Source organism: Juglans regia, chromosome 16 (genome assembly GCF_001411555.2).
Source record: "Juglans regia cultivar Chandler chromosome 16, Walnut 2.0, whole genome shotgun sequence".
Lineage (NCBI taxonomy): Eukaryota > Viridiplantae > Streptophyta > Magnoliopsida > Fagales > Juglandaceae > Juglans > Juglans regia.
The window spans coordinates 2355386-2382003 of NC_049916.1; the positions used below are offsets into that span (position 1 = coordinate 2355386).

The 26618-nt window shown below is 35.8% G+C and overlaps 2 protein-coding genes across 2 annotated transcripts; both read left to right on the plus strand.

The window, feature by feature from the left end:
- The first annotated feature begins 1771 nt into the window (after positions 1 to 1771).
- Positions 1772 to 15093, plus strand: LOC108979708 (ABC transporter G family member 7). The gene is made up of 12 exons (XM_018950429.2): positions 1772 to 2173; positions 2625 to 2815; positions 2933 to 3083; positions 3504 to 3636; positions 4205 to 4406; positions 5158 to 5434; positions 5856 to 5987; positions 7180 to 7400; positions 13525 to 13737; positions 13873 to 13957; positions 14443 to 14743; positions 14815 to 15093. Exons 1-12 carry the CDS (start codon positions 1883 to 1885, stop codon positions 14823 to 14825), a joined length of 2208 nt encoding a protein of 735 aa, XP_018805974.2. The 5' UTR covers positions 1772 to 1882; the 3' UTR covers positions 14826 to 15093.
- Positions 15094 to 19531: 4438 nt separating this feature from the next.
- LOC108979706 lies at positions 19532 to 20242 on the plus strand. The gene has a single exon (XM_018950428.2). The coding sequence runs from the start codon at positions 19663 to 19665 to the stop codon at positions 20116 to 20118; it is 456 nt and encodes a 151-aa protein (XP_018805973.1). The 5' UTR covers positions 19532 to 19662; the 3' UTR covers positions 20119 to 20242.
- Positions 20243 to 26618: the final 6376 nt, after the last annotated feature.

The window sequence follows — 26618 nt, forward strand, 5'->3', positions numbered from 1 at the left end:
TTGCTCCACATGTTGCTCACTTGAAGCTTGAGACATCGGCAAGTTTTGTAGAGAAGTAAAGTTCTCACCATCAGGCAAGCAACGTTAAGGATTATGACATTTGACACCTCGATGAGCAACGTGGATAAGCAAAGTGCTCCCCTAAAGGCAAGCACAAGGGAGGGATAAAGTGCTCGCCTCCATACGAGCACAATGCACACAACAAATTTCACTCCCTTAGGCGAGCACTAGGAAAACAAAGTATTCCTCAATCATGCGAGCACCAGGGGAGAAAAAAATTACTCGCCCCCATATGAGAAACTGGGAAAGTAAAGTGCTCACCTACCAAGCAAGCACTGTGGAATGCAATAGTGCTCACCCCCTAGGCGAGCATCAATTATAACAAAATTGCTCGTCCATAGGTAGGCACCACGAAAGCAAAAGTGCTTGCCCCTCAACCAACAACGTCAAGGAGCATGAAACTTATGCCTTCGGGGAGCATAGTGGAAAAATGAAGTGCTTGCCCCTAGGCAAGCAAAATTTAACGAGCACAACACTAGCCATTTCAACAAGCAGAATAGAAAATCAAAGTGCTTGTTCCTAGGGCAAGCATTAGGGAGGTCCAACGTGCTTGGTCTAGGACGAGCACTATAAGATCAAAAGTGCTCACCTGCGAACACCATGGAGAGATAAGACAAAGTACTCGCCTCCAAGCGAGCACAATGAGTGCAACAAAGTTTGCTTCCTAGACGAGCACCATGAAAATAAAGTGTACACCCACCATGTGTGTACCACCAAGAAGGAAAGAAGTGCTCACCCTCAAAACAAAAATCCGATAAAGCAAAGTGCTCGCCTAGCGGACAAAGTACTATGAAGTGCAAAAGCACGATAATGGGTAGAGGTGTAAACTCAAACCGGAAAACCGGTCCGGACCGGACCGAACCGGACCGGTTAATTAAAAAAAAATATATATATTTTTATATGTAAGTTTTATACAAAATACTTTTTATATATTAAATATTAATATATATAAGTTTTATATATAATATATAATTATAAATTTTTATGTGAAATTTTATATATAATATATATATTCATATATGAAATAATTTCTTATTATAATTTATAAATTATTACATAAAATGTTAATACTAAAAGTTTATAACTAATACTAATATATAACTTATAATTATACTAATAGTCTAATATTAATACTATTATATAGTCTAATATATTAATAAAAATATAAAATAATTTTTTTTAAATCAAAAAGATTTTTTTTATAAATAAATTTTTAATGATAAATTGTAAAACTTATATTTTAAAAAAATTGAAAAATTGGATCGGATCGGACTGGAAATCGATAAAATCGAAAGTACCGATTTAAGAGGATAACCGATGCGTAATCGATTTTGAAAAATATAAAACTGGTATATACTAATTTAATTCTAAATTTTATTTAAAATCAGATCAGACCGGACCGATTACATTCCTAATAACGGAAAATGTATGTGTATACTAAAGTATGAAATATCGAGAAGGGGTTTATAGATGAAGGGAAGAAGAGGCTCGAGAGTGAAAAATGTTAAACAACCAGGTGGTAAAATGGGCTTCCAATCAGCCCAAGCGCACCTTATCCTCAAAAGGTGGGACACGCGTCACTCATGCGCAGCTAATCCGTTGAAACATTTACAGCCGTTGGAGGATGTTGGACTTGACTTCCGGCCACGTTAAAAAACGACACCGTCTGCTTAAACACAAAATTATAAATTATAAACAACTGCTCAGCGCACATTTTCATACCTCTATGGATTACTTACTGTAAGCAACGAAGCTAAAGTGCGAGCGAGCTCAGGGACTCAACTCGAGCTGAGGAAGAGGAAAAAGGAGGAGGAGAGTGATAATGGTGGTTTTTGGCGGGAAGAAGGTGGGCCAGGTGGTGACTGGACTTGGCGGTAACGGTGTAGGCCGGGTTCTGGTCGCGGTTGCGGCTGCCCTCCTGCTCCGCCTGTTTTCGGGCCCCGGTCCAGCTCTCTTGCCGGATACCGAGCCAGAAGACCGCGAAGACAACGAAGAGTTCGACGGAGATGGAGATGGAGATGCTGGTGAAGCTCCGGTCCCCGGAAAAGTTTTACCGGTGACAATTCGGTGGCGGAACATCACCTGCTCCCTCTCCGATAAATCCTCCACGTTGGTAACTTCATTTTATCTTTTTCTTCTCTTATGGATCTTTTTCATGTTTGTGGAAGACCGTATGGTTGGTGAGAAAAACGTGGCGAATGAGTCAATCGTGATGAGGCTTGATTCTTCATTTAGTTAAAGGTCGGAAAACAAATGTTGAAGCTTAGCTGATCCTTCTGTAACTGTTTGGCTTAGGTCGTTTCAGCCAAACTAGAATAGAATGGTTTGGTTTTCAAAAACTTTGCTGCATCATCAAGACCTCTGATATTTCTTTCCACAAATAATTAGAAAAAAAAATTTTGAATGCTGAAATATGGGATTGGATGCGGTCTGCTCCCAGTTTTAGCTTACAATATCATAGAGAATTTTTAATTGCAGTGGCTAAATTTTCACTACTGCATATTGAATTACTTGAATAATTTACCAATATTCACTACTGCTTGTGACGGAATCTTAATCCTTAGGTTCGATTTCTACTACAAAACGTGAGTGGAGAGGCAAAACCAGGAAGACTGTTGGCGATAATGGGGCCATCAGGGTCAGGAAAAACAACTTTGCTCAACGTTCTGTCCGGTCAGCTGACAGCTTCGCCTCGGGTGCATTTATCAGGCCTTCTGGAGGTCAATGGAAAACCTAGTTCAAACAAAGCTTATAAGTAATGGATGTTTGGTCAATTATTGTTTTGTTTGGAATTTTTTTTTTTTTAATTTTGCTGGGGGTTCATTACTTATTTATAAATAATAAAAAAAATCATTGATATTGGTATTTGCAGGTTTGCTTATGTAAGACAGGAGGATCTTTTTTTCTCGCAGCTAACTGTGCGGGAAACACTTTCTCTTGCTGCCGAGCTTCAGCTTCCTGAAATATCATCTGTGGAAGAGAGAGATGAATATGTGAACAACCTCCTATTCAAATTAGGCTTGGTGAGATTGCCTGGACTTAATTTTAATTATTTGTAAGTAATAGTTTGTATCAGAAGCAAACGTTTGGATAGTTTATGAGCATGCCACACGTATAGTATATGCCCTGCATTGCAGAAGCAAGATCAGGTGTAGGGCTGATTTCCTGAATTTTGTTTTCAGCTTCTTATGAGTAGCTGGCTTTGACCTGTAGTTCACCAACTTTTGCAGTAGACATGCTAATTGAATGATAAATAGTTGTGTTTTTTATTGGAAAATCATGCTATGGAGAATACCATGCATTGATTTTCTAAGTAGTTTCTGCTTTCCCATTGAGAGTAATTGGAAATGAAAGAATTTACTCCAATCAAATATGTATAAGAAATTTGGGTTCTTGTGTAATTTTGTTTTGGCCATTGACGCTTAATTCTTTTTCATCAAAAGGTCAATTGTGCTGATTCCCGTGTTGGTGATGCAAAAGTTCGTGGAATCAGTGGGGGTGAAAAGAAACGCTTATCTCTGGCTTGTGAACTGATTGCAAGTCCATCAGTCATATTTGCTGATGAACCGACAACTGGTAAGCATACGTATTTAAATTCTGCTCATGCAATATGCCTCACTAGCTCTCTCTTCTTACATAATGTTATGTTTCTTATGTATCAGATAAGACGCTTTAGCTGGCATGTAAACATACTTGATAAAAAATAGAATGAATCATGTTCATGTTTATATTTGAACTATGGTTATGGTTAGTAGTGATTCTCTAACTTTTCCATTTGCCAGACATGAAGATGAATAATAGTACCTCTGAATGAGAGAAACGTTTTTTTCTTATTTTTTTTCTCTAGAATGATGTAGTGTAAATTTGAGTAGTGCAATGCAAGGTAGAGAATTATATAATGAGTTCTATCCATGGTAGTGACCACTTATAGCCTATAACCTACGATCTCTTATCTAAATAGGTAAATTCTCTTTGGGATACACACATGATATGAGAAGTCTCAATTTGTAAATCATGATGTTCAAAGAGCTTTACTATTGTATCCATCGGAAACTACAAGCTAGCACATCAGTCCTTATTTCGATTATTAAACAAAACAAAGTCCTGTTTCTCTTATTCACAAAATTACTTGTGTTTCCTTTAGGTCTTGATGCTTTCCAGGCAGAGAAAGTGATGGAAACTCTTCGACAACTAGCACTAGATGGACATACCGTAATCTGCTCCATTCATCAGCCTAGGGGGTCTGTGTATGGTAAATTTGACGACATTGTATTGCTAACAGATGGTGCTCTTGTTTATGCTGGTCCTGCACATGAAGAACCACTGAAATACTTCTCTAAATTTGGGTAGTTAGCTGAACTTTGTTAACTTTATATTCGTTGTTCTGTTCCCTGGATGTTTTTTATGGTTCCCTCTTTGTTTCATGTGGCTAATAATTTCATCTCTACATCAAGTTCTAACCTTGGTTTCTCAATGACATGATGTTATGAACCCATCAATGGCACGAGACACATAAACTCTCCCTTAATGTTTTGTTCCATAGACAAAATACTGGCATGTTTGACTTTTCTTGATAATTTCAGTTGTGTTTGAGGCTACTCAACCTTGCAATGAATAATGGCTATTAGCCACATGAAACAGTGAGGGAACATAGTCGATTCAATCTATTGGTTGGCTTAATACAAAGGTCTTACATAGCCTTTTGAGATTTTGGTTCCACACATAAAAATTTCTCTTTTGATTTTTTTTATTTTTTTATAAGAATAAAGTTTTACTAAAGCAAGAACTATGCCTAGCCCAAGTACACAGGAAGTATACAACTGACCTAGTTACAATTAGGAGCTAGAGATGGATAAAGTTTTCTTTTGATTAATATTAATTGATCTTCAATTTCAATATATTTTTTAACACCCATATGTTGCTGTGGTGTTTGCCTCTTCAACTTCTCTCTTATTCCCAAAAAAGGAAGAAGAAAAACTGATTGAGAAGAAAAAGTGTTTCCAATGGTGCATCTAGATGGCATTTAATCAATGGTTTGTGAATCTCTAACATAATGAGTGATGACTTCTGAAAGTTTGATGATGGTTGATTCAACAGGCACCATTGTCCAGATCATGTTAATCCTGCTGAATTCCTAGCCGATCTCATATCCATTGACTACAGTTCTGCTGAGGGTGTCTCTTCTTCTCAGAAAAGGATAGATGGTCTTGTTGAGTCATTCTCACAACAATCATCAACAATTCTTTATGCTACACCAATCACCAAATGGGAAATCTCCAAAAGCAGCCCAAAGTTCAGCAAGAAAATTGTAATCAAGAGGAAGGGAGGTTGGTTGAGGCAGTTCTGGTTGCTCCTTAAACGTGCATGGATGCAGGTTAGTCTGTCTACTAATATCTATTATGCAGGTATCTGTTTATGTATTGCTCAGATGAAAGTGACATGTAGGGATCTGGATATATGTTTTAGTTCCATCCACCAACACTAAATTGAGGAGATATATTCTTGCAGTTATTCTCAATCAATGAGACAAGGCATGAATTACTATGATGGCATTGAATTGATTCACTGTTGTGTACTTTATTTTTATATTGTTTTATAGACCTATCCTTTAACAAGTCAGGCAAAGTCTCTGACAACTTTAAGTCACATTTATATCTTCAATTACTCAAATATTTTGCACTGGACCTACAATTAGAGAGATGCATATTTGGTTTTATGATGAGTTAGGTTGTTCCCATGTGAATGAAACTTCAGCTCTAGGTTCTATTGATTGATGCTTTTCAATGGCTGACTAGGCTTCTCGTGATGGACCGACAAATAAAGTTCGGGCAAGAATGTCAATTGCATCAGCAATCATATTTGGATCAGTTTTCTGGAGAATGTCAAGATCTCAGACATCGATACAAGACAGAATGGGATTGCTTCAGGTGTGGAATGTTCTCAATACCCTTGGAATTCCCTGCTCCTTTTTGTGATTTATTTTGCTGCAAGCTTACACAAGTAATTGTGCAGTATTTGGTCACCTTGCTATTTGGTAGCTACTCCGATGAGTGTGATTTGGCAGAGCCTTGGAACTATTTTCAACTGTAGTGCTTCCTATTGTTGCATAATTGGTGACATTATTCTGTTCTATGGTATGCTTGGCTGACATCACTCAAACACAAACACTTTTCAATTTCAAATCATCAACCTTTTCATCTAATGATTACCTGATCATTACAACTTTCCCAAATTTTCAAACAAAACACAAAAAATAATACAACTTTTTCAAATTTTAAAACAAAAATAATATTAAAAGATTATATTCTAACAATATTTTAACTTTATAATATTTGTATTCAATTTTTTCTCTTTCATTTCTCAAAACTCAATAAAACATCTTAACTTAAACTTCACTATTATTTACAAATCATTTTACTACTATTCACATAATTCTCATCTCATCTCATTCCCCAAGCATCCTTTAATTTGAAATAAGTGGTAAAAAGTTTGAATCAGAAAATTTAGAAGGGTAAAAAGAGCGTTACCTGATGATATCAACCATAGTTCAACCATGTTGATAAAAAATTTTACTTGCATATTGTCAAAAAATGTCATCTCATAAACAAAAAGTGGTTATACACTTCCAAATGGCATCTCTTGAATCTATGAATTTTCTGCTTTGGAGATGTCTCTTGCTAGATCATACTTTGAAGTGATTTGTATGCGTGATAATCGTGTGCATGTGTTTGTTGGTGGAATGCAGAGTGGTAGCACCATCTTTCAAAATACTCTATGTTGAAGTACACAGTAAACAAAAAAAGAACATATCGGAGCTCTCTGATCATAGATATATTAGCCAGCTGTATTCAATAGACTTGGCTAATTCAAGAATTTCAGAAAACCATGACTAAGTTGTTTCAAGTGTATTTAGGAATTATCACACTTCTGTACTTTCTTTGATACCCTTTCATGTCCATAAACCTCCTAATTCTCCTGCAGCTCATCCGTTGTTGAAAATTCAATCATGTGATGCTGTCATACTAAAAGTCAGAAACTTCTCCCATAAGCCTGCATGTCCATTTTCTTAAATGGCAATATTTCTTGGTTAATTCAAATGTACTTTTCATTGTTTCTTAGGTTACAGCAATAAACACTGCGATGGCTGCTCTTACAAAGACTGTGGGTGTCTTTCCCAAGGAACGTGCAATAGTAGAGAGAGAGCGTGCAAAGGGATCTTACAAGTTAGGACCCTATCTGCTTTCTAAATTGTTGGCTGAGATTCCTGTTGGAGCTGCATTTCCTTTGATATTTGGTGCTGTTTTGTATCCCATGGCTCGTCTTCATCCAGGGTTGGCCAGGTGAGTATGATAAGTCTACCAACTGACATAAGATGTTGTTTTGCATTGTCTGCATTATTCTATAAACCAAGTGTGGGTAAACATGTATTTCAGTATTAAGTCGACCTTTTTGGTTTTCAGACACAAAGTGCAATTCTTCAATCTCAACATTAATGTGGGTAAACATTTTCATGATAGTTTGAGTTTTTCTTTAAAATGATAAAAAATGACTAGAAATAGACATGCATCCAACCTTTATGGAAGACAGAGACGGAAAAAGGGGTGGGGGTGGGCTTGGGTCTGGGTGATGGGCTAAGCGAAGGCGATAGGGGGCCTTGCGTGCTACCAACAAACTTGGGTGTTGGCGTGGGCATGGGCTTGTTGCATACTAGACCCACAGTGGGCGTGGGCTCGTACACTGGAACCAGCGTCACTAATGGGCACCAGCAGACGGGCCATGGGGTTGGGCTCAAGTCCGTGAGCCAGTTTGGTGAAGCTTGTGTGGAGAATTAGGCCAAAGGATGACCATGGGCCCTTGTCCAACGGGAGGCTGGTATCCCCGCCGGTAAAAGCACTGTTGACCGTGCGATAGGCTGAGGAGTCTTCGTCGGAGATGCCGATGGTGAAGGCAATGGCGGGAGAGGTGTTGACAGAGGCCCCTGCCATGGTACCTAACGGCTCTTCCGAGCCAAATAACGCCGATGAGGGCCTGGGTGCTGGATCTTCGGCGCATCTAAGCCAGACAACGCCGACGAATGACGAGGATGAGGCGGCAGCTGCCACCCCTCTGACGACGGCATCTTCTCCGGCGAAGGTTACGCAGCAAATGGAAGATACAGATGTTAACCGAGACATTTTTCTAGAGGAAAAAAGGGACGTGGGTGCAGATTTAAGGTCTTCTAAGAGCCTCATACCGATACAAGGTCATTCAGAATGGGAGTATGGGAATTTTTATGTGGCGGGTGAGTTGAGGATGCCGATAGCTTCGCAATGGCTCAACAGGGAGGGGGAACCCTTTCCTCTAAACTGTATGCTTCCAGAGCAGTTTAATGCTTCGAATTGGGTTCTACAGAAGATAAAAGAAATTCAGTATTGTGTAGGGATGGAGTGTGAAGGTTTTGAGGAGCAATTTATGGCACTGCTTACAACCATTGAAGCTAGTCATCCTAAAAAATCAGTTTCTAAAAAACAAAGGGAGTTAAAGAGGCTAACTAATTAAGATGGAAGTGCAAGTCGTGAGAGATCTAAACAGAAGGGTATAACACCCGTTCTATGAAGCCTAAAATTGTTTCTTGGAATGTCTGAGGGCTTAACAAGACAAATAAACGTATTCGTATAAAAAATTTGTTTTGTGAATGGAGAGCGGACATCGTATGCTTACAGGAAACCAAATTGAAACATGTTACAAGAAGAATTGTTAGAAGTATTTGGAGCTGTACATATGTGGATTGGGCTTGTCTTGCAGCTGATGGGGCTTCGGGGGATGTATTAGTGATGTGGGATAGAAGAGTGGTGCAGAGAATGGAGGACTTAATAAGGGAGTACATAGTGGCAGTTTCTTTTAGAAGTGTGGAAGATAACTTTATGTGGGCCTTTGCTGGTATTTACGGGCCAAATTTAGACAACAATAGAACTATGTTATGGGAAGAATTAGCTGGAGTATTTAGCTGGTGGGAATTACCATGGTGTATAGGTGGTGACTTCAATGTTGTAAGATTTCTAAGTGAATGCTCAGGAGATAGTAGAATGCGACCAGCAATAAGAGAATTTTCAAAATTTATTTTTGACTTGAATATGGTGGACATCCCTTTCATGGGAGGGGCATTCACGTGGTCAAATAATCATACGTAGTCTAGATTGGACAGATTTTTAGTATCCTCGGATTGGGAAGCTCAATATCCGGAAGTATGTCAAAGGAGGCTGTCTCGTCTATGCTCGGATCATTTTTCAATTTTGCTTGATTATAGTATCCAAGGAGGGCGTCAGTATTTTAAATTCAAAAATGTGGCTGAAGACTGAAGGTTTTGTGGATAGGGTTCGGCAATGTTGGTCCTCATATCAGTTTGATGGAACCCCTAGTTTCATTCTTGCATGTAAACTGAAAGCTTTAAAAAATGATTTGAAGATTTGGAACACACATTCTTTTGGCAATATAGGGGAACGAAAGAAGTCCATATTGGAAGAGCTTCAAGAGCTAGTGAGGACACAAGAGGGCTGGGTTCTTTCCTTGGAAGAAATTTCTCGAAATTCAAAGGTGGTTACTGAATTAGAAAGGGTTATCTTGCTGGAAGAGATTTCGTGGCGCCAAAAATCTAGAGGTTTGTGGTTGAAAAAGGGGGATCGAAGTAAAAAAAAATTTCACAGAATGGCCAATTCTCACAGGAGGAACAATACTATAGAAATGCTGAATATAGAGGGTGCAGCATGTACCGAGGCCCCTGTAATTAGAGATCATGTTGTTAGATTTTTTGAACATTTGCTTACAAACCAAAGGGGGTGGCGGCTCAAAATCAATGGTTTGGCTTTTGATTCTATTGACCCACAGGATGTCTTGAGGTTGGAGAGGCCTTTCAAGGAGATGGAGGTTCATGATGTGGTGAGGAAAATGGCCAAAGACAAAGCACTTGGGCCGGACGGTTTTTCTATGGGATTTTTCCAAACTTGTTGGGAAGTGGTGAAGGAGGACTTGATGAAGGTGTATTGGGAACTGTTCATGGCTCGAAAATCTGAAAAAAGCCTTAACGCCACATTCATAACACTAATTCCTAAGAAGATTGGAGCATCGAATGTCAAAGATTTCGGCCCATTAGTCTTGTTAGTGGGGTGTATAAGATCATCTTTAAGATGCTTGTAAACCGTTTAGGGGAGGTGTTGGGGAAAGATTATTACAAAACCCCAAAACGCATTTCTACGAGGAAGGCAAATCCTAGATTCAGTCCTTATTACCAATGAGTGTCTAGATAGCAGACAAAAATCTTGTAACTCGGGGATCTTATGTAAGTTAGATATGGAGAAGGCTTATGATAATGTTAATTGAGATTTCTTACTCTACTTGTTTGGGAGGTGTGGATTTGGAGAGAGATGGTGCTCATGGATTAGATGGTGCATATCAACATTGAGATTCTCTGTGCTTAGTAAATGGTAGTCCAATTGGCTTCTTCAACAGTTCTCGAGATCTGAGACAAGGGGATCTACTGTCCCCACTCCTCTTTGTCATTGTTATGGAGGCACTAAGCAAGATGACTTTGACGTTGGTTTGCAGTGGCTTCATGACTGGATTCTCAGTGGGTGACCTCTCTAGGGGTATTATTAACATTTCTCATTGGTTATTTGTAGATGATACGCTTATTCTGTGAGGCAGAACAAAACCAATTGTGGGCACTCCTTTGCTTTGAAGCGGCATTGAGGTTAAAAGTGAACCTTGAAAATCAGAATTGGTTCTAGTTGATAATGTTCGTAATATCAGAAAACTAGCTAACACTCTAGGATGCAAGGTGGCTGCCCTACCTATGAATTACCTGGGTCTACCGTTGGGGGCTGCCTCAAGGAATATAACAATATGGGATACAGTGATCGAGAAGATCGAACGTAGATTGATTAGTTGGAAGAGATTGTACTTGTCGAAAGGGGGTAGGATCACTTTAATCAAAAGTACTCTCTCTAATCTACCAACGTATTTTTTATCTCTATTCCCAATTCTAGCAAGTGTGGTGATCCAGATTGAGAAATTGTATAAGGACTTCCTTTGGAGTGGCATGGGGGGTGACTTTAAATTTCATCTTCTCAAATGGAATAAGGTATGTTCCCCACTTCCCGTGGAAGGGTTGGGTATTAGAAACCTAAAGATTTTCAACAGGGCGCTACTTGAGAAATGGTTGTAGCAATATAATATGGAACCGGAAGCTCTATGGAAGTCGGTGATTGATTATAAATATGGAAGTGTGGGGGGTTGTTGTAGCAGAGAGGTAAATGGGCCTCACAGAATGGGGACTTGGAAGCATATTAGTCGGGGATTGGAGGTGGTGTTCTTCATACTAGACTTGTGTTGGGAGATAGTTCTAGAATAAAATTCTGGAGCGGCATATGGTGTGAAAATAATACACTAAGAGATTTATTCCCCTCAATATTTAGGATTGCATGTGAGAAAGAAGCTTCAGTGGCTGATTTTATGGTGATAGCTAGAGATCAAATACAGTGGAGCATCGTCTTTAGCAGGGTGGCTCAAGACTGGGAAGTTGGTAGCTTTGAGGAGTTCTTCAAATTTTTGTATTCTGTGAGACTGAGCATCCAAGGAAATGACAAGTTGTGGTGGGTACCAGTTGGTAAAGACACATTCTCAGCTCGATCGTTCTACAAGTCTCTCACGTAGGTGCAAAACACTCATTTTCCATGGAAGAGGATCTAGCGGAATAAGGCGCCTCCGAAAGCAACTTTCTTTGCATGGACAGCTTCACTTGGAAAGATCTTGACGACGGATAATCTAAGAAGACGTGGGGTGATCATAATAGTGTTGGATGTGCAAGAAGAGTGGTGAAATTGTGGGTCATCTTCTACTGCATTGTGATGTTGCTAGAGCGCTATGGGTTAAGGTGTTCAGCCGATTAGAGTTAGCTTGGGTTATGCCTGCCACAGTGGAGGCACTCTTGGCTTGTTGGACAAATCTAGGAGGTATTCCAAAAATCAAAGCCGTGTGGAAGATGGTTCCTATTTGTATTCTATGGTGCTTATAGCAAGAGCGAAATGACAGGATGTTCGAAGACAATGAGAGATCTTTTGAGGATCTTAGATCTTTTTTTGTTAGAATGTTATACATATGATCTATAGCTATAGATTTTAATGGTTTAGACCTGAATGAATTTCTTGTTTCCTTCCCTTCATCCTAGATAAGTGTTTTCCTCTTGTATATCATCTTGTGTACGTTGGGCTATGCCTATTCTATTAATACAATTGTTTACTTTATAAATAAATAAATAAATAAGGACTCCCAATAATGCAATGATTGCTTTGAAAGCATGGTTTAAATGGTATAGAAAATAGTTCCTCCAAATATATTCCAGAATAGTTTTTTTTTTTTTTTTTTTTCATATAACTGTGGGTGTCCTGGCCAACTTGCGTGCACCTCAACTAATCCCATGAGGCCTTGAAGTTAACGACCAGGAAAACCTCCAGTGGCCCTAAGGGGACTCGAACTAGTGACCATTGGGGAGCAAACCCAAGGCCGGACCAGCTGAGCTACCCCTCAGGGTTAGAATAGATTGATGACTATATTAAGTGGATATGCCATTTAGTTCTTCTTTTGCAAAATTCATAAACAGCTGCTTGATGGAAAAGATATAAAAATGTCTGGAAAGGCTAGGAATGGCTCCCACTTTCGTCGTTTCCATTATTCTCCCCCCTAGGTGGGAAGGTTAGGTGAGTGAGGAGTGAAATTGAAGGTGAAGACACTGCTTTATCCCTAAGCACAAGGAGACTTGAAGCCATTCTGCACGTTACCAACAACATATATTGTTCTCTATTTGTGGCCCTACAGATTGATATATTCCCCTCCATCTGCCTGAAATACAAAGTGTCGTACATCTGGGCCTGATAAATTTCTCAAGCTGTTACAACTTAAGTATTGACTACACTATCAGGGTAAAAAGTCAGGTTGCTTCACTCAAGTGTAGGACCTAGGTAAGAGTTTTAAAATGAGTCGTTTGGAAGCTGTTTAGTCGCAGTTCCATCTCTCACGCATTGGCGCTTGCAGTGTAAGGTAGCTTTAGAATGAGGCATACGTTTTTCCATGTCTTTAGGTTGTGGGGGACAGTAGGCAGATTTGCTTATATGAGCAGAAAGGTAATACTTAGTTCTTGGGATATGAAAGTTGAGGCTTGGGTCTAGGAGGCCTAGGTGTTTCATCATGTGAAAGCATCGCTAAAAGACCCATAAGAGATGTAAACAAATAAGATGTATTAGAATTGTTTATAAAAGCTTGACTTGTCCATTACAGTATTTGCTGAATTGATAAAGGTGTCTCTGTCTCTTATTAAGACCTCTAAGTAGACACTCTATATAGTTCACTAGCTGCGTACTTCTTTCTTTACTGTTTGATCTTTGTGAACTCTATATCTATTTCAAGTTACTGACTCAGAACTCTAACATCTAGGTTTGGGAAGTTTTGTGGAATCGTGACTGTGGAATCGTTTGCTGCATCTGCCATGGGTCTCACGGTTGGGGCAATGGTCCCAACCACTGAAGCAGCTATGGCAGTTGGGCCATCTCTTATGACGGTTTTTCTTGTGTTTGGAGGTTATTATGTCAATGCTGACAACACACCAATAATATTTCGTTGGATTCCTCGCGTTTCTCTTATAAGATGGTAATATATCGTTATTTTCCAGGTTTAAAAAAGGAGCATTATTTATACAAAATTTGTATTTTTATAGTAGGTATTAAGGTCGAATATGTTCATATTTTCTTATTGATGACCCCTCTATTCATCTTGCACTTTCAGGGCCTTTCAAGGGCTTTGCATCAATGAGTTTAGTGGCCTTCAGTTTGACCATCAGAATTCTTTTGATATTCAAAGTGGAGAACAGGTAAGGGGGTGCACATAATATTGTGCTGTTATAACTTGTAATGAAATAGATATCCTGTCCTTAAGAGAACAGAACACTCATGTAACAATGTGTGCCCTATATTGAAAATAGTGCAGCTATTTGCATCGTGTATAACTAAACTTTCGTACATCTTCCAACCTTAGCACATATTGCAAGATACCAGATGAAAAAATTGGAAACAAGTCACCTGGGAATAAGTACGGAGCTGAATCTTGGGAAATTGGAACATGACCATTGCAGTACTGGGTTTAATTTTGTAGTTTAAATAATTGTGAAATTAGATGAGCCCATGAAGATTCGCGTTAAATCTTCATTGGCTCATCTTCACAGCATTCTTTACATTAGAATTTATGAGTTCTTTACATTCAAATCCATTTCAGAAACAATTATTTCTTGCTATACTTTGTTTTCTTTATTGTGTTAGATACAGCGTGTATTAGAATAAGTTCCTTTGCATTTTGCAGGCACTGGAGCGGCTCTCCTTTGGAGGTAGTAGCATTAAGGAGACAGTTATCGCTCAGAGTAGGATACTCTTATTTTGGTATTGCACCACTTACCTTCTCCTCGAGAAAAACAGGCCTAAGTACCAGCGGCTTGAACTGCCCCCTCCTGACCAAATCCAACCAGAGCCACAGCACGAGCCTCTTGATACCGATTTAGTCGAAAAAAACAGCCCACTCGAACCTTCTTTGCTCAAACAAGTCGAATCAAACCCGAAGCTTGAATCACCTTCAATTGACCAAGTCCGACCATTTATCCTAGAAGGTTTGTAGTTACTTGGGTATTAATAATGTCGTTATTAGATGTACAACTATTCATTGATTTATCTCATACAGGTGCTAAATAGAGAAGATGTCTTTGCAATAAAGGAGAGCCTCGTGAATTTCATGAGCTAATGACCTGTTGTTTTATAGTACTTTTGGAAACATTCATGTCTTGATTGTGGATGCTTTCTCATTGGCTTGGGAAGTTCTTCTAGAATGAATGGTACATGTAATGGCTCATAATTCCAATCTTAACGTCTCACCCTAAGCATTACGGCTGGAGAGGAAAAGGTACTTAAAACTATTGGCCATCGGTATTCAGGACCTAATGTAGATTTTATATGCTTCCTATCTTGTTGAGCAAAAGTCAAAACATATATACATATATATATATATATATATATATATACTAGTAAGATGTTACGTGCCTGAGGCATGTATGCGCAGTTCAAAGCACTAATATATTTTATTAAAATAAAAATAAAGTACATATATCTTATTATTTTATTACTAATATATATCTTAAAAGCTATTGAAATATAGGCTATTTGTAAATTATTATAATTCTTTCCTATTATAATAAATACGAAAAGACAAATCTACATAAATCTGTTTTCCTGTTATAACGTATTTTTAAATTGAAAATTGAATCCATGATTATTATTATAATAAATCTGTTTTATTAGCATATTTAAAGATATTAATAGTGGAATAGAAATCAACAAAAATCATAAAAGTAGCCATAAATAGAATGTAAATGAAAATATAATTGTATCCTTGTGTTCTGTAATTATTACAAACCGATGGAAAGTTAATGAAAATCAGTATATTCCGTTAAAACAAGAAATTTATGTTAAAACAAGAAAATTTTGTTTTATAGGCTCTTTATATATATAGAGATATATATATTTATATATATATATATATATTATTATTATTATTTTGGAGAATCATACAAATGCCCGTTTAAGGGCCCGCTTTGTCTCATTGTTAGAGGATACCGGACATAAATTCAATACAAAAATTAATGGTTAGGATTGAGAGATTTGACCCCTTTAATCAGATGGTTCGAATTAAATTGATTCATAGATGATCCAAAAATAATACTTGACACGTCTCAAAATTAAATGTGTCGAATAAACTCAAACAAATTTTGTCCCAACTCACAAATGTAACTGAAATTCATAGAACTAGATGGGTCTGACTATTTAATTGAAGAGAATTATTATAGACACAAAGAGATTATATAAAAGTAAACTATGTAATTTTATGACATCGATTAAATAATTAAATGAGTATTTATAATAGTTATTTACGATGAGAATGGTTATTTTTAATAAAAAAAAAATCATTTTAACAAGAATAAATTATTTTACAAAAATAACTGATTAAAAATAAACAAATTTGAATTGAACTTGGTGTAATCCGATTAACACGTGACAACATAGATTATCAGTATTATATAAAATCATTATGGGCAGTAATTTGAAGAAAGAAAGTCAGCAGCAACCCATCATTATGAATCAAGAGATGACGAATGTGGGAGATAAATATCACAATGACAATCTTAATTACTTGTCTGATCCAAGCAAAAGCTATCCCAAGTCTCGCCCCCTACCATTCATTCACCACTTCCATAATTTGTTCCGATCTCTGACGCCAATCCCACTATTTATTCCAAGAAAATTGAAGCCGGCCGACTTAAGAAAAGTAATGTAATAATATAATAGCAACGATACCGCCGTTCAGGGTCCTAATAAATATAAACAAACGCCGTCCAGTCCTTTCTAGGGTCATCGAGTCAGGAAGACTTCTGCTTTAAATTAACAATAATAAAATAATAATAATTAATGAGTATTTCTATAATCAACGGTGAAATATGTAAACGTTGCATAATCGTTTTGAAAAATAATGGGATCTATTATTAAAAAATTAATTTTTTTCATGTGGATCTAATATTTTATTCACTTTTTTCAAAGTGATTACGTGGTGATTGTACAATTTACGGTTGCAAATATATTTTCTCTAGTAATAGTAGAAAAATGTTAATTGCAAGCACATGGTGTAAACGGCATGCAATCGGCGTAGCCATGTTAGTGTGTTGTCATTTTTCCTTCTCTCTCTTAATTCATTCTCTCTATCTCCTTCGAGATTTTCAGTTGTAACCCCTCCCTCTCCTTGCTTCCGACCGACCGATCCTTCTCCTTTCTCCTCCATCCACCCTCTCCCTCTCCATATAAGCAGATAGCCACCATTCTAAACAAACTTTAATTACTATTTTTCTTTTTTCTTTTTCGGTGTTTCTTTATTTGCATTTGAGCACAGAGTAACTAAAAGATTGGATTTTGTTTTGCTTTCTAACGTTTTGGTATTTAGCATAGGATTTAAGGGAGTGAAGGCGAACTCAAGGTTGAAAGAGCTCTCGATCTAAGCCTATGAAGTTTCTCTAACTTTTCTTGATTCTGGGTTTAGGCTTTTGGACTAGTTCTATGAGTGCAAATGTATGAGATGGAACAATCTTCGAATGCTGCAAAGTCAAGCCGCCATGGGAAGGAAAAAGAGAGAGGTCTTATTTTTCTTTTTTTACTTTTTCTTTTTTGCTCTCTGTTTTATTTTTTTATTCCACATAAGACCGAATAAACAACCGGTTACCTGCCGCTTGCACACCCTGCTTGTACTCAGCAGAACTGATAATAATAATAACAATGTAAGACTTATGCTTTTAGCAACTATTTATTTATGCTAGATGGAAGGAAATAATATTGAGCCTCCTTTGCAATATTCATTATTCCTCAATTGGTGGCTAAATTATTATGAGTAGTGCTACATGTATTATATTTTTACTTGCAATTTTATTTACAAGACTCATTTTGTTAGTTTTCTTTTAAAATTCAAATTTTGAATTTCAGATTTCATGATTTTCAGCATATCATGATTAACTGACATATGGAAAAATAAGTTTTTTTTTTTAAGTTTTTCTTAAATACATTTAACATTTTTCAATTATTATTAAAACATTTTCTACCATAAAATTCGGCCTTTGAAGTATGAGGAATTTGCAAAGGAGGCCGCTAGCTAGCTCCATTCATTGCTTCTTCCTAAACTTTGGCCTTAAATAGTATTTGTAATTCAGATTTTAATTTGAAATTTTATTGTTTCGCTTATGATCCCTCTTGTCAAAACCAGCATATATAAACTCATGAATCATATACGAGTAAATTATATAATCATGCACCGTTTAGACATTTTAATTTTAGTTTTAGTAATATATTTTTGTTGGAATTTCAATACTAAATTATCAAAATTTATGTATACGTTGAAACATTGAGATCGGCGCAATTAGGTACTTCAAATTAATTAAGAGGATAACCTTCCTTCATTTTGATCCGATGAATGTGATATTGATTGCATCCAAGCATCTGTATGTCATCATGTTAAGGACCATAAGAGAAAAAGAAAATAAGTAGAATCAATTACACCCGATACAAATTTATGTGGTTCGACAATATATCTATATCCACGGATCAGTTGTAGAAGATTTTATTTCAGATGATTAGCTAATACAATGCGGCAGCTCAGCAGACGTGAAATAATACAATATATATATATATATATATATATATATATATATATATATATATATAAAGCAAAGCCTATACATAGTTGGGCCGGATCAAGTCCAAATACATCAAAATTCTTTCACCCATATTATATTATTGTTAAGTCGAGTTATCAATTAAGCCGTCACAAAACATAATCAAGCTCCACACAGATATGCCCAACACGTCACCGGCCAGGTGAAGTACATGACACCTTCTCCATTAATCAAAAAGAAATTATTTATGTACAAGCTCTAAATAAACAAACTTGATACAAATTCTTATAAAAAAGTATAAAAAAAATTATTTTTTATTAATGGAATCAAGTTTTTAATTAAAAGCTTGTATAACACTTGTCTACAGCACTCCCAATGGATTATTAATTATCATATCCTTTAAAATACATCATCAAAACTTACTTTTTCTATTTTACATACTGACTTATACAATATGTCATCCATCAACTTATCTATTATTTCTCTATATACTACAAGGCGCTCAAAATATTTGTTCTTTTTTATTCTTCTTAAATATTTCATTTCTACCAATAAATTTACAATATCTATATATTTTTTTATATTTGCAATTTTTTATATACAATGTAAAATAATTCAGTCCTATACACGTAAAAAATATATATATATAAGCCTAATCAAAATTAAAAATACAATCAAATTATGAAAAAAATTGGTTTAAAAAGATTTCCAAGATATTTTTTATAAGAGAATGAAATATATGTATTTTAAATAATGAACGATAAAAAGGATTTGCTTACATGATAAAAATTAAAATAAAAGAAAATGATGGAGTAAATGAAATATCAATAATAATAAAAAAAAAAATTACAAGATAAATAGTACCCGCTACATGTAGCGGGTTACTATAGCTAATTGTATTTTAAAGTTCATTTTGCATAATGGTATGAAACTCTTTTTTAGAATAATTCTTTATATAATATAAAAGCCATTGAGAGTGCTTCTTAATCAAAATAGCTAACTAGTTAGTTTACGTGCACGCTAAAAGTTCGGCTGTGGCCGGTTATTGATCACACGGTTTTGAATGATTCCTTGTTGGCTAATTAAATTATTCGTTCAATCACATGTCCAATTAATGCTCTTTTCTTTACTTTTTGAAGAATTCTCTCTTCTTATATCTATATGGAAAAGTATAATTTATAAGCAGCATAGGAAAGAAAAATTACATATGTGTGTATATATATATATATGTATATCATGTATAGTTCCTAGCCAAGCCGAGATATATCCACAATTCGTTCTTGAGAATCATTAGTACTGTTGTTTTCTTACTTCTACAGCAAGCAATGGTGTCGACTTCTATTCTTTCTTCATCTGTTCTCTCTTTTCACCCATTTCCGGGTAGCTCCAAACATGGCCTCCATGATCCAAAGAGAGCATCCAGGACTAGAATTTTTGCTTCAAGAAAAGAAGCCCATGACCAAAACCACAGCAGCCGAATGGTGGACGAAAACATGATTGTTCTTCGTAAGCGAATCCACGAGATGAAGATGGTGGAGAGGAACTACGAGCCACCGTCGGATTGGATGGATTGGGAGAAGCGAATTTACACCAGCTACGATTCGTTTATATGCGGAGTGATGGGTTTCTTGCAATCCCAGATGATGAATAGCAGGCCAAGCTTGACTTTGGGAATGTTAGTTTTAATCATTCTCAGTGTGCCAACTTCGGCAGCTGTGGTTTTCTTTCATCTGATGGAGATTATTCCCAAGGGGATCTTGGCTGGGATTCACCACATTTAGTAATTAATTAGCTAGTATTGGAGTTGGTGCATGCATCAGAATTTATATATTCTGTATGCATGTTGATTTAAATGTATGATCATCAGACAACCCAGCATACACCATGCATGATTGATTTGGTTAATTTCTTTTTCTTTTTCCCCTTTTGACTTCTTTTAAGCTATGATTATTTGATCTTCTAATTACTATATACATGTGGCCAAGTACTGTTTGTTGAGTTATTTAACCAATAAATAATGAATACTTGCTTAATTGCAGTACACAACTACTTCCGATCGATCGAGTTGATGGCCGATCGATCGATAGCATATGATTGAGGTTTACGTTTTTCCTGAATATATAGCCTTATCAATATGATTGAGTAGGCCAGCCAGTGAGTAATATTAAAAGAGAGATGAGTTTTGAAATGGACGTAGCTTAAAGGAATGCTTGCAAAATGAATGGATGAACTGGGAAATTTATGCATGCAAATCAAAGCAAATTATTATGACAAAAGAAGTGAGTCATGTAGAGTTGTTATGATCTCTCTCTCTCTCTCTCTCTCTCTCTATATATATATATATATATAATGGTTATCTAACAGTAAGGCTATTCACCTTCTACATTCCTATATGAAGGGTCACAATATATGTGTAAAATCTGTACTGTTCTAAGATGTATCATCTCCGTTATGCACCACAAAACATTATGAAGTCTGTCTGGCCTGTGTATTAATATATATAATGTCCTGTGCGCAAAACTTGTGAACAGCTAGCCTGCCCGGCCTTGTGCAAATCAACGGAAGTACTCATGATTAATGAAGTTGGAAGGTAATTCAAAACAAACGAGTATTACGATGTCCATGAACAGAGACTATTATTGGACATTAGGATCGATATTTCTTCCATTAAATATTGAAGAGTATCGAAACAGACTCTGAAAACTTGATGCAGGGCGGAAACAGCTAGCTGATCCATGCATGCACCATTCGTGAATTTATGATAAAAAAATGGCAAATACGAACTTTGAAGGTTCTGAGGAATGGAGAGACAACAACCCAAAAACAAGGAATTCAGAAGATAAAAAGTCTGATGGTCTTTTCACCAGTACTAAACTCATGTGATCAACGCGCGAGACCCAACAAGTAGAGCAACTCTTGCAGCAACATATCTGACCTAGTCAAAGCTTCACAGCTATGCCAAACATCCTAAAATAGCTGCACCTCCTTGCATTACTGTACGTACGTAGACCAATACTTCTGAGATCGAAACAAAAATAAATAAATAAAATCGTAAAATAGCTGCATCTCCTTGCTTTGCTGTAGCCTGTAGACCTTACATGATCTGAGATCAGACAAAAAGAAATTGTTAGAACTATGTTCACCTCAACTCCATATCAAAACATCTTATGTATCTTTTAGTTTTGAGTTATTCATGATTAACATCCTATAAATGAGTGTTGATGCATGTTAAATTTTCTCGTATGAGTTTCGTTTTCTTTCGAAAATTATGCAAACATGATTCTGATAATCACACATAGCATAATACAAAAAAGTAATTAGAAAGATCGCTGTAATTAGTTTTATTCCACGTTACTAATCTATAATGTAAAGAATACCAAAAGTATCTACAAGGAACACAGATTAAATAAAAATAAAGGATCTAACCCATCCTAAAAACTCAAAACTACTGTTTCAAATGCAAGCTACTTATTGTGATGAATTATACACTTCATGATCTACAACTAGAAGGGTGAAGGTTATGAAACTAAAGGGAGCTCCCTTCAGTCCAAGACGTGACAGCTGCAAGTGAACACAGCTCCTGCATCGTTGAATCAAAAACACACCTTCCTTGTACATTTTGATGAGTTCTTGAACCAACGAGTCAGCAGCTGAGTGTCAGCCCCTCGAACTGCCTCGGACTGGACTGAAGAGAGCTCCTTCTCCCATAACCTGAAACTAACTCTCTCTCATATTTTATTTAGCAATGCAAGCAGAAGCTTGATCAAGCTTGCTGCTTGCATGACTGCACAAACAAGGGGAACAATATTATCTGCTGCGAAGAGGAAAAATGAAGTTCTGCCCTGAGGATCAAGAGGAAACATGAAGGGGGTTTCTAGGAATGCGGAGGAGGCAAGTGGCCTATATATGGGAAGAAAGTGAACGCCGACATGCAAATCTAGATGCAGCCTGAGATGGAGATATGTCCGTGGCATCATGTAAATCATATGTTTTTTGAATATACGAACTATCTGCTCGTGTCCTTCAACATAAAGTTGACAACTCTACATTTTTCGTACTCTGGTAATATCTTATCATACAGCTGGATGGCCCGTACACCTGATATTTAGAGCGCATACATTTATATATATATATATATATATATATATTTATATACTCAATTCTATCAACGTTTATCCTAGTGGAGTGGTAGTGGGTTTTTTTTTTTTATTATTATTATTATAATAATAGATCACCCGTTCATCAAAAGAGACATATAAAATTAATTTAAAAACAAATCAATTATAAACGTTAATAACTTTTAAACATACTTACGTGAGTGGGTTCTGTACTTATAAAAATGATTATTTGATTTTAATTTGTTAGATTTTTCTTCCTTTGTGATTCTTTTCTCCTTAAGCACCGTGGCTCAAACAACCCTAGACTTGAGCACAATGTTCATCATCTGAAGAAGACATGAACTAGGGTCTACTCGGTTCAGGCTAAAAAGGAAAAGCTCAGGTAATGCTATAACAGGTTCTGCAACTGCTTTTAACTGATTCAATATTAGTAAAGTCATGGATGGAGATCAGAGAGAGAGAGAGAGAGAGGCGTTCCCCTTCACTCGATCGTATGATGACAATCCAATATTGCAATTTTTTCTTTTTCATTTTTAAGTAATATTAGCATAACAACCCAATATTAGACATGAATTGAATACTCATTGGCAAAATGTGTTAATAGCCCTTTCCTCACATTGTCAATAACATGCAATTAAGATGTTATTTAAACCAACTCATGATGAGTAAAATGCTAAATTAGCTAATTATTACAATTATGTTTCAACATATACAATAATTATATTAATTATTTCAAGCATGGCTTAACTTCACAATACCAGCCCTCGATGAATAGAAATAACTTATAAAATAAATGTTTTCAACAACAGCTTTGTATGAGGTTAAATATATAATAACTTGGATAGAAAAATAATGAAATCTATTTCAATGCAATTTTATATATATATATATATATATATATATTTCTATATTTATAAAATAATACGCATACAATTCTTTTCACAATCTTTTACACAATTATGTTTTAAGTTGATGTATTTTTATAAAATAACTTATAAAAATAACATCATTTTATAAAAATACTTTCAATTTAAAAAATTAATTGTAAAAAAAGTTATACGTTTATCTTTACTCTCTCTATATATAGAGAAATAAATGATATTTACACTCATAGAATGTGTAAATCTCGTACACTCCCTTTGAAAAAAATATATAAATTGAATACCTACATAAAAATTACTTTTTAATGGCGAACTCCACCTTTTTTAAAATGAATGCTCAAGACTTACACATCCTAAAACTTTATCTAGCGAGTAATATATATATATATATATATATGTAATTCTATTTGAAAGTCTTTATAGCATATACATTAATCCACACGACATAATTTAATTTGTAAAATAATTTTGAAATTTAAATTTTACATATCAAATTATCATGACATGTGTAAATGGTGTAAATGTTGAAATTTAAAACATAGTTGTATTAAAGTTGGTAAAAGGTGTAGTATGTCTTTTATTTTTCAAAATATTTTCTAACAGTACTACTCATATATATATATATATATCATTATAATAAAATTATTTATCTGTAGTCAGTTATTTTTTATTTAAAACAATTATTTATTGTCTAAAGTAGTTTTTTTTGTAATAAATAATCATTATTATTATAAATAAATATTTTTCTTGTAATATACATACATATATATATATATATATTACAACAATATGAAGATCATGCATACGAGTACTACAGCTCAAAAATATATATATATATTTTTCTTGTAGAGAACTGCTGAAAGGGGGTGGGAGCTTCAGCTCCTCGCCCCCTCCCCTTGCCCTCTCCCTCTTCTCTGTCTAGTTTGAACTTCTGTGTAGTGTTTTTATTTCTTTTTGTGTTCTTAGGCCGAATAAGGGAGGATCGCCGTTCGAGACCTTCCGGCCACCAGTTCTCTACACGCGCCCCACCGGCATGACGCCCAGCCGCCGATCTTCAAAACCTCCAAATCCGGCGTCCATCGGAGTGGCGCGTAGACCGCACGCGCAGGATGAAAATCCGGGCAGCGTTGGCGCGTGGCCCTTACGCGCCACCGAGGAACCCTCTACCGACACCACGCTCGGTTGCTGTGGAACCGCTGGCTCCGGATCTTCCAAGTCTGACCGTCGGCTTTCCTCCCAGCGTGAACAGTTCTACACGAAACAATGCCGACCATTGTGTACTGTTCATCCGTTTTGTGTTTTTTGTACTGTCTTTTGTTTCGTTTCTATGTTGTCCTTTTCAGTATTTTGTAGTTTGTCTTGTTTATGATGTTGGTGTTGTTTTTGTTGACCCGAGTAAAGTTTGGGCCTTTAGATCGGACGTAATCTGGGGCAAGGATTTCGAGAGTGTTGGGCGATGCTACGGCCGGTGGTTATACGGCCGGGCTGTTGTGGTCTGTATGTACGCTGGGTGCTCGTTCCACCAGAGCTCGAAATGACGATGCTTGCGGTGGGCGTGTCGTCTGAGGTCTCACCAGAGCTTGTGGTCTTGTAGTTGTTAATGTGGTTTTTTGATAGTTGTTTGTTAGTTTAGTTATAATAAAATAGGAATAGGCTTTAGATTTGATGTCCTTAGCAGTGTCCCGTACTCTTCTTCCCTGGGAGGATAGAGAGGACCTTTAAGCTCTGTTTTTACAGAGCGCTTTCTCTGTTTCGAGAGAGTTTGATTAGAAGTTAAGACAATATCCGCCGCAAATGTATTTGTGTGTGGGGAAGCTACAGATCTGTTGAGTTAGTTGGCTTATAACTGGATTTTCTGTGTATTAGAATTTCTTATATTAATAAGTCACATTTGTAATTTCGATTTATTAATGAAATAAGTATGTTTCATTCTTTAAAAAAAAAAAAAAAAAAAAAAAAAGAAAGGCTCGTAAGAGACTTGCGGATCAACTGATCAATACCTTGAGATTCGCATTTACTGGTCACCAGTACTGTTCGTCCATTGATAATATTCCGGGATCGATCCTTGATTTTTCCACTTGAATGAGAATCTCTCGTGTACTCCGCCACATGCATGCTCTCCTGCATGCACTATGACTTTTGTGAGTTCATATATATAATTCTAAAATGATTTTATGTGACACGCAAGAACTAGGAATTAAACAACATTCATTCATCGATTCTTTGATTCTCAGATTGATCACTCAAGGATTAATGGATTATCTCTAGCTACTTCTTGTGGATTGGTACTGTTCGATAACTCTGAATTGTTTCCACCCTTTTTTTTTCATGTTCTCTGAAAAATGTTTGAAGAAGCCTTAGTACTAGAGATGTGAGGAAGTAATAAATTTGTGGATTTCATGAGCATCTGCTAGGAACATATATATAATATATATATATATAGAAAATTTATATTTGTAAGTTAGTTTGGAGGGCACACATGTGTAAGAAAAATTAAAAAAAAGTACTGAATTTTACATATTAAATATTGAGAAATGATTTATACAAATTTCAAATAGACAAGTCTCATACAAGTCATTGTAAAAAAGTAGACTCTTAAATTAAAAAAGTGTAAAAAAAAATTATTCTTTATTAGTGAGACTTTTTTTTTTACAAAAGACTTATATGAGACTTATCTATTTGAGACTTGTATCTAATATTACTCTTAAATATTACCACTCGAGCCGCGTAAAAGATATATTTTCCATACCATCTTATATGTAAAATAACTATATAACACAATGTAGAATGGAACAATATGTTTAATTATGTTTGAGTTTCTTATAATTAAATGGACGTTCATTTTTTAAAAGCCAAAACTCAATTATTTGTTATATACAGAGGTTCCAAACCTTAACCAACTCAATAAATTAAGATTGGACGTCAGCAATATCTTAAGCTTCCAAGTCATTTATTGTCTTAAACTGTTTGAGATTTGAACCCAAAAATAAAACTAATGATTTTTAATCAAATATAGTGACAATTAATTGTGTAAATAATAGAGGTACCTTATATTGAGTAATGATATACAACTTTTCAACCTTCACATATTATATTTTTAAAAAAATTTTAATTTTTTTTAACTTTTCTTAAGTTTATTCTTTTTAAACTAATTCAATTTTTTTATTTATTATTCATATATTAAATATTTGATAAAAAGAAAAAAATAATAAAAATTAAAAAAAATATGATGTGTAAAGACTGTGTAAATAGTAAGAGGTTGTATAAATTTTTTACTTTATA